General features: G+C 40.7%; 2 protein-coding genes across 2 annotated transcripts; one reads left to right on the forward strand and one right to left on the reverse strand.

The window, feature by feature from the left end:
* Positions 1–101: 101 nt before the first annotated feature.
* Positions 102–3,043, reverse strand: LOC113171974 (patched domain-containing protein 3). The gene is made up of 4 exons (XM_026374729.1): positions 2,324–3,043; positions 2,115–2,236; positions 1,806–1,951; positions 102–1,621 (listed from the first exon to the last, which is right to left on the reverse strand). The coding sequence occupies exons 1-4, from the start codon at positions 3,041–3,043 to the stop codon at positions 102–104; spliced, it is 2,508 nt and encodes an 835-aa protein (XP_026230514.1).
* A 915-nt stretch (positions 3,044–3,958) lies between these two features.
* On the forward strand, positions 3,959–8,637 carry LOC113172354 (ras-related protein Rab-18-B-like). The gene is made up of 7 exons (XM_026375287.2): positions 3,959–4,154; positions 4,587–4,642; positions 4,766–4,827; positions 5,560–5,632; positions 5,932–6,050; positions 6,317–6,383; positions 7,086–8,637. Exons 1-7 carry the CDS (start codon positions 4,087–4,089, stop codon positions 7,256–7,258), a joined length of 618 nt encoding a protein of 205 aa, XP_026231072.1. The 5' UTR covers positions 3,959–4,086; the 3' UTR covers positions 7,259–8,637.
* Positions 8,638–8,695: the final 58 nt, after the last annotated feature.

Here is an 8,695-nt window from a genome sequence, read left to right on the forward strand (position 1 = left end):
CCAAAAAATGTTTTATTGGTTTATTGTGATCTGCACAATAAATTGCAAATAGCTACAGTATCATTTTAAACTAGATTGGATTCAAGAATTCAGATTCAACTTTAACACCAGGTCCCACTAGCTTTAAACAGCGTCAGAAACACTGGAATAAACACTAAGCCATGCAGAAGGCCAAACGTAATCACAAGAAAGACGATCTTAAAAAATGTCCTAAAGATGTAACTCCCAGACATCGACAGCACCACAACTCCCAAAATGGTGGAGAACGCTCCCTGCAGTATCGGACAGCCTAAATGGGCCAAAGCATCTGTAGCTTTCTGATTGACATCGCTCTTGGGGCTGGAGACAAATGAGTAAGTCATATGTGCTGAGAAATCGACAGAGAAACCGATGCACATGACCAGGTTGATCATGGAAATGGAGTCTAGGTTGATGCCCCACAGTGCCATGAATCCCGTCACACCCACGATCACGGAACAAATTGCAAAAGCTACCCACACAGAACAGAGGGGATTTGATATTAAGACGAGTGAGACAGCTAACATCACAGTCACAGCCAGCAGCACGGTTTGAATGGTGGTGTCCAAGATGACGGTGTATTGGTCAAAGTAGATAAAAGCAGGGTGGTAGACCAGGAGCTCAAGTGGACATTCTGCTGCTGCTTTCCTGAGTCCGACCATCATGTCCTCGCCGGTGGTTCTGTTGAGCGTCTGTATGAAAAAACGAGAAGCCTGAATGTGATTGTCCGCAGTGAAGTTGACATCTTGTCTGAACATGGAGTTGAGCTCTAAGAAACGGGGCAGGTGGGTTCGGAAGGCCTCCTGGGAGCTGATGTTGATCCCGGTTGCATTTGCGTACCGCTGAAAGGAAAGAAACCAAGCAAGTGTGCTATTGACATAGTTCAGACTCTCGAAGTTTGAAATGCACGAGTGCAAAAGCTTCTGTTCATCTTCATCCCAGTATGGGAAGGTCTGCTTCACTGCGACCATCACACTGTAGCTATATTCAGAAAAGTGCTGCCTTTGGTTGTTGTAGTAACCGATGATGTAGGAACCATCCAAAGCCAGATTCCTGATATCCAGTCCTTCCTTTAACATCAAACAGCCGTAGATGCCAACAGCCAGATATCCCATGTAGATCACAAATACGGATGCTTTAATGAGTTTGTGGGTCAGAAATGGGCCATAGAAGCGCTCGAATATGTGACTCACGGGCTCAGTTTCCTCCTTTTCAGTGATTCGATTGTAGCTTCCTCCGACACAGCAGATGCTGAAAGCTTTTGAAGTCCTGGATGGTACGTCTTCTGGGATTTTAGCACAGGTGAACCAGTGTTTGTTCCCTGCCTCCCTCTGTCCATTCAAAGCCATACAAGCCCCCAGGAAAGTGATGTTGAACAAATAGCAGAAGCAAACCGACATCGCAGCATAGAGGCAGAAGGAGCGGACTGAGCCAAAGGGGGAGCTGTAGCCCAGCAGGAGAGCCAGAGCATCCGTCAGGCTGGTGATAGTGATGGACACTGCAGCCTCCTTGTAGGTTCCAGCCAGCCGGTCGGGGACGGTGTCCAGAACACGGGTCCTCTGCCAGCAGGAGATCATGATGAACATGTCATCAAGTCCAATACCTCCAGATTAAAAGAAAAGACATTTACAGCTTGTCTCAAATTGAACGAGAAATGCACATTATTTTATAACATAGCAACTGGCTAGTGTCACAACCTCTTAATTCAGGCTAATAAAAAGTCATGTCGTTTTGAATACCTTCTCTCTTGTACAGTGGGACTTCGTAGACACAAATGTTGAACTTACCCAATATCATGAAAGGACAGGAGGCAACTGTCATGACAAAAGGTTGGCCCAGCAGCAACAGAGCCCCAAAACTGCTCAGCACTGCCAGACCTGTAGAGAGCACCCCACAGAACGCCACCCACACCTTGGTCCGCACATTATCCGACCTGAAGAAACCACAGATTTAAAAGATTCAGCTCCTTAACACAGAACGTTAGATTTGCTTTTAACGGTGTGTTTTCATTTTGATTTGAACATGTAGGAGAACGATTTGACTGTGCAGCTGTTGACAAATTCCAAATTCGCCACAAAAGCAGATGTTTTACCAACCTCCAGCACGATATGATTGAAAACGTGATGGCGATGGCGTAGGTGATTGAGAATAAATAGATCACTGAAGCTGGAGATTTCTCAAATTCCCACTGCATTGACATGGAGGTGCAGTATGACACCTAGAAAGATCATGATAAACGTTGTAAGCATCATTTTTATAAAGAACAGACCATTTAGGACACTGATATGTTGAATGATCATCTTACCTGAATGGAAGCTGACGAATCATTCGAGACCACATTGATGAAATTTTCCAACCACAGATCTGTTTTTGCTTTGTCATCCTCTCGTAGATAGTAATGAAGCTGTATGGCTTTGGCACTTTCAACAACTGAGCTCTCAGGATTCAATTTCACACTCCCCAGACTCAAATGTAAGGGAAGGCTCTGAAAATCAGAGTGATACCATGGGAATGTCAAACTGACATTGTCCATATTCTTGGCATCGTATTTAATAATATCTAAAATAGCATTAGACGTGCAGACCCCCATAACCTCTGCACAAATATCTGAATAGTCAAATGACTGGTTGCCAAGCTGCACTGCCATAGCTTTAACCTTAAAGTCCAGGTCCAGGATGTCCTTAAGAGGCTCTGCTGTCAGAATATTCCTGTCGCTTGTAGCTATGAGAGTAGCATAACTCCCACTTGTGCTCAGCCTTAAACGTGAAAACACGGAATCGTTTCCTGGAAAGGTTTCTTCTATGTATTTCCTCTCCATCTTGGCTTTGCCATCTACAGGTGTGAACTGGTCTTCGATATTGTTGGACATTCTGTCCTTCAGAAAATAAAATCCACTCCCCAGGCCTGCTGAGAGAATGAGAGGGGTGATGAGGAACCACCAGGGATGGGACCCAATAAAAAGACCCATCATCTCGAAGCAGATGCGTAAGCGTCTCTCAATGCAGTCTATGCTGCATCTGGCCATAGCTGGAAAATGTTGCACCCTGCAAATGTGTATATCTGGTTGGTATGTTGCATCAAAACCTACTTGACTGATATTTCAGAGTAGCGTTAGAGAAAACTGCGAGCCTTCCCAACCAGATGCCTTTATTGTGCTGCAGACTCTTTTCAGCTCCTTCATGAGGTGAAATTTGCATAATAACAGAGTTGGTCTGCTTTGGAATGAACAGAGGCAGGTGAGGTTTGAGGATGAGCTCAAAGAGCATCTTAAACAATACAAGGTGTAGTATGGCTCACTGGTTCCATTGCCTTTCTTAATACAGTCACTAGTTTCTTATTGCTTAGCCCCTGAGCAATTCCTTTTCATGGTTGGAGAAATAACAAAGACACAGAACAAAGATGTGCTGTTCTGCATAATGTGGGTCTTTATTTAGACTATTCAAAGGTTTCCTACCTGTTAATTGGCATCATTCTCTAAGGTAGATTTCCCTTCAACCCCATTCAATTCTGCCTGAAGTGTAAATTTACCAGCATTAGAAAAAGAACACTTAAACACAATTTAATCCACATTTTGGAAGAAAAAAAAAAAACTAATCTAAACTAATAAAAACATGTAATATAACAGAAATTGATTGTGTGTAAACTCCAGATGCATATAATGGTAAGTTATGCATATCTTTAGTAGAATAGCTGTGTTATAATAATCTTTATCCTCATTCAACAGACCAGAGGGATCCCTCAGATTCTGATGACGTCATGCCATAAACACACATTTTATTTGACAATATATATCTGTAAAGAACATAAAGAAAGTATGACCTGGCATTATAAAAGCACAAAAAACAACAACCCTAGACTATACTTACATTATTTGCTGTTGTTGATATTTAGTTGGATTCTTTTTTAAACTTCGTCCATCGTCGTGACGTAGCCGGTAGCACGTTGGCCGGAAGTTGCGCGGACAGCAGCCTGTCACCGGAGCTGTTAGCCGCCTGCTGCTCCACAAACAGCTGCAAATCATCGTTCAGCTCGTCGAAAAGTGGGAAACTAAACAGTCGCCGTCTGAAAATGGACGAAGACGTTCTGACGACTTTGAAACTGTTAATAATTGGCGAAAGTGGAGTTGGAAAGTCCAGGTTTGTGTATTTATTTTTTTTTGAGCTAGCTTATCAGCTAGCTTGTTGTGAATATTGACGTTGTTATGTAACGTCAATGTTGAGTTTCTTACCCGCCGTTCAGCAGCTGTCGCTACAGCTAGCTGGCGGTGTTACAGCCAGTTTTCTACCAGTTTCCAATGATCCACTAATTAGCTACAGTTGACAAGTTCACATATGACTTAGGTGGCTGAATAAAGCTGTCTTAATATACTGTTTTCCAACTTTCTGTTGGTATTTTTTGCTTTACCTATGGTAATGGTTATGTTAACGTGAAGTCGTGTTGCTTTTCAGACTCAGTTATGTAGTTGTTGTGATCCTGTGATCCTTTGTAACTGACCGGAAACGCAGAGCCTTAGGTCAACTCGCAAAAGCCTCTTCCTCATTTCCATGATATCTTTCGCTCCCCAACAGTCTCCTCTTGAGGTTCACAGAGGATACGTTTGATCCAGACCAGTCAGCCACAATAGGTATTACACTCACGACACACCTGTACTTACAGATGAACAAAATACGTGTGTAAATAAACAACCTTCAATTTAAAATGGTTAATTTCAATCCCCTTGTCGTTCGTCCCTCTCATGACTGATCAGGTGTGGACTTCAAAGTGAAGACACTGTCAATAGATGGGAACAAAGCAAAGTTGGCTATATGGGTAAGTGCTTATCCTACTGTCTGTCAATAGTTTGTTTCAAGAAAAACAGAGTGAAGTACAGGTTTTCACCACAAGATGGTGACATAACACAGACAGACATGCAAGAAGGTAACTGCAAAACAAATCACCACATTGTCAGACACGTAGTCCCCAGTGTCCATCAGCATAAATAACAAGCTGAACAAAATCTGCAGCTCCTGCTATGGGCCCCATGCAACCGCACAACAACTATTTTCTTGTAGAAGGACCATGGTGGCCAAGTTGTGTAGTGGCAACAGGTTCCCTGGCACGAGTCCAGCTAGGGACGTTTGCTGCATGTCTTGACCTCTCTTTTCTCCCATGTTCCCTCTCTGCCTCTTTACTGGTGCTGCCAAGTGGAATCGGAAATGCACATTAAAACAAACAAACAAAAAAACATGATTTGCAAATGTTAGGCTCATAAATAGAAATGTTAAGTAGTTCCAGTGATTTCTTTAGCTCTTACACTGCGATTATTTTTTTACTTTGAAGCATTCTGTGTTGAAGCCACAAAGTTGTTCTACAGCAACCCAACTTGCAGAAGTAGGAGTGTTTATGAATAGTGGATAGTTCCTTGTCTGAGGACCCAGAAAACCTGTAAAGTGTCCTCAGGCAATGGCCAACAGTGGGACAGTCCTGAGAACCTGTAAAATCATTTTGAATAAGGATCTTTGGTCTTAAAAATTTTGTTTTGCTTTGTTTTTACCTTTCCAGGACACGGCTGGACAGGAAAGGTTTCGCACCCTGACGCCCAGCTACTACCGTGGTGCACAGGGAGTCATTCTTGGTAAACAGACATTTATAAAGCTGCAAAACCCACTGTAAATTAGGAAAAAATCTTCATATCTTTCTGCATATTTTCCTATTCAGTTTTATTTTTTCATGACATTTTACTCGTACACGAGTCACCTGACATCACAGCCATTCATCCATCCTTATTGTCTGCCTGTAATTTTAGTAAGCAAGAAGTTGACATAAGCTTGACATTTAAACTGTAAATCAGCAGCTAGCTGATAAAAACTGTTAGGAAGATGTTACTATTCCAACATTATACATTGACACTAACTCCTTCACTTTTCTTTTCAGTATATGATGTCACAAAGCGAGACACTTTTACGAAGCTCGAAAACTGGCTGAATGAACTGGAAACTTACACAACACGCAATGATATTGTAAAAATGCTGGTTGGGAATAAAATTGATAAGGTGAGTCACTCTGTACAGAATTCACTTTTCCATTAGCACATGACAAATCTTGGATTGCTGGTACTGTTTCTCACATTATTAAAGTTTTTACCAATTATACACACAGCACAAAAAACACTTGTGTGTTTTGTAAATGTGCTCACCAGCTGTGGGTTTGTTTTGCATTTCATTACACTTATATAGTACATAAGGTTTTACTCCTTATTGTTTTGCCATGTGTATTTCATATAAAGAAAATTACATAGGTTTGTCTGTTTGGTTTTCAGGATGACCACGAAGTGGACAGAAATGAAGGCTTGAAATTTGCTAGGAAACACTCAATGCTTTTTATCGGTAAGTGTTCATGTTAAAGTGAAATCAGATGTGACCAGACATGGTCATTTAAGCTAATAGAGCCATAAAGCATGGCTTACAGCCATCCAGATTTACCATACTGTATTTAAATGTCACAACTTTAATTGCATCATTGGAACAAGTCAAGACATCTCTCTTAGAAAGTCATGCATTTAGTTTGGGTTTGTTGCATTGTTTATTCTGTGTTGGGATTTTTGAGTCTCCGTCAGTACTGCACCAAAAGATGCAGCCACTCCAGGAGAACTGCATTATGATCAAAATCTAGTGGGGTTTTGTTTATCAAATCCGTGTCTACACGTGTTCCTGATTCTCATCTGCCCTTCTCCTGGAAATTAGGTTACCATATCTGCAGAGTTTCCATTTTAGAAAAGTTAGTGCTTTTTGAGAAGGGTTGGGCAAGACAACGACGACAATGATGTGTTCATCCCACTTGATGTCTTAAGTTTCTTAAATCAGGTCATTTCACTGTGTGTTCATTGTGTGTCATGTTTGACAACATATGGATATTTTAAAAATCTTTATAATTGGTGATGCATTTAAAAATAAGGTGTTTTGTTCTGTTTTGAATTTAACAGAATAAATTGGTTTGTACATCTGTGTATTTTTGCTTTGCTACTTACCACTACTTTAAAAAATGTTATTCATTCAATAAATCTTGGTAACTTTCTTTCCTTTGTGCAGAGGCCAGTGCAAAGACTAAAGATGGTGTCCAGTGTGCCTTTGAAGAGCTTGTGGAGAAGATCCTCCAGACTCCAGGGCTTTGGGAGAGTGAAAGCCAGGGTCAGAAGGTCCACTTTGGGGACCAGGCGCAGGTCAGGGGCAGTTCATGTGGAGGATACTGTTCCATATCTTGAACCAGGCCAAGATGGAAAAACACCTACTTGATACGAATGACTACGGGCCTGCACCAGAGAGAAAATGACAGAAAGAGAGGGAGAGGTAGACGAGTACTTAAGTGTTGGAGTAGTTGTATCGATCGGTCAATCTGACCTTGCTGTTTGCACACTTCTTTTTCAACCATCTGTCATATGTCACTACATTTCGTTTAAAACACAAATGGAAGGATCAAGAAAAAAAGCCTTGTCTGAAGAAGTATAGTGTTTTAAATTAACTTAACCAGTATACTAATGTCAGAGTACACGTCTGGTTTCAATTTATCTTATTGGCAACTGTGAATCTGTTGTATGTGAAAGCATCAGGTTAAATGTATAGTGCCTATAACATGAACCAATTTGTAGGTTGGAGTAAATACAAAGTCAAAATTCAGAAATATAATTAGTATAGAAGTCTCTTCAATACAGGAAAAAGCGTGTCATGCTTCTGCTCTGTGAGCTGTTAATGTCAACATCCATGCTCTTCCAAAGTACAAAATGATCCACAAGAGACACACAATATATTTGCAAGCTTTATCAAATGCATACTCCATCACCTGGGTTGAGGATAGTGTTGGAAAAGACTTATGTATGTTATGTAAAGCGTGATGACCTCTATTTAATGCCTGTTTAAAAACGCATACACCAGATCACTGTGAATAAGAAGAAAAGACACAGTGGAGCCCTGTCGCTGACACCGGTTTATTTTTACTGTTAGCCTAATTATTGTTCATTTGATGGTGATAACTATCAAATTCTACACTTGACAATATATAAATGCTTTTAAAAGAACTGATTTTCCCTCTCCTTATATGGAAACAAGACAAGTAATCTTCTTTGTCTCGTAGGATTTTCTGCAACCAAATCTGTCTTTGCATGTCTGATCTGGACCATATCTTCCAGACCCTAAGTTTAAGGTTTACAGTATTGGGAGCTTTTGCAATAAACGGTGCGCTTTTACTGAGCTCACTGTTTTAGCCTTTCTGCATTTAGCCTCAAATAGGCCCTGTAACCTTGTTTTTGTTATTTTGCAGTTTGTGTTTGTTGTTATGATCCATATAATGTCCCACTGATTCACTTAAGGCATTTCTTTCCCAGTATCATATCATTCCTGAGATTTTTGTTTCATAGCTCTGACATGAATTTAATGTGTTGTTGCTATTAGTTAGAATTCTGTTTAAAATCCCTCTTTTATCCCTGTACTTTGTCCTGTTGCTTCTGCTTTGCATCTGTTTGAATCATATACAGCAATATGTTAAATCTGCCTTAACAAAGAATGACATTTGCTAGAATCACAGTCAAGTTATGTTTGTATTGTTTCGAGCTGAAATAAATGACAACCTCAAGACGCCGTCACTCAAGACTAACAACTGTTTAATCGCCATTTGAGAGCTGCTATTTAGTTTCCATGTTGTGTAA

This window comes from Anabas testudineus, chromosome 17 (assembly GCF_900324465.2).
Source record: "Anabas testudineus chromosome 17, fAnaTes1.2, whole genome shotgun sequence".
NCBI lineage: Eukaryota > Metazoa > Chordata > Actinopteri > Anabantiformes > Anabantidae > Anabas > Anabas testudineus.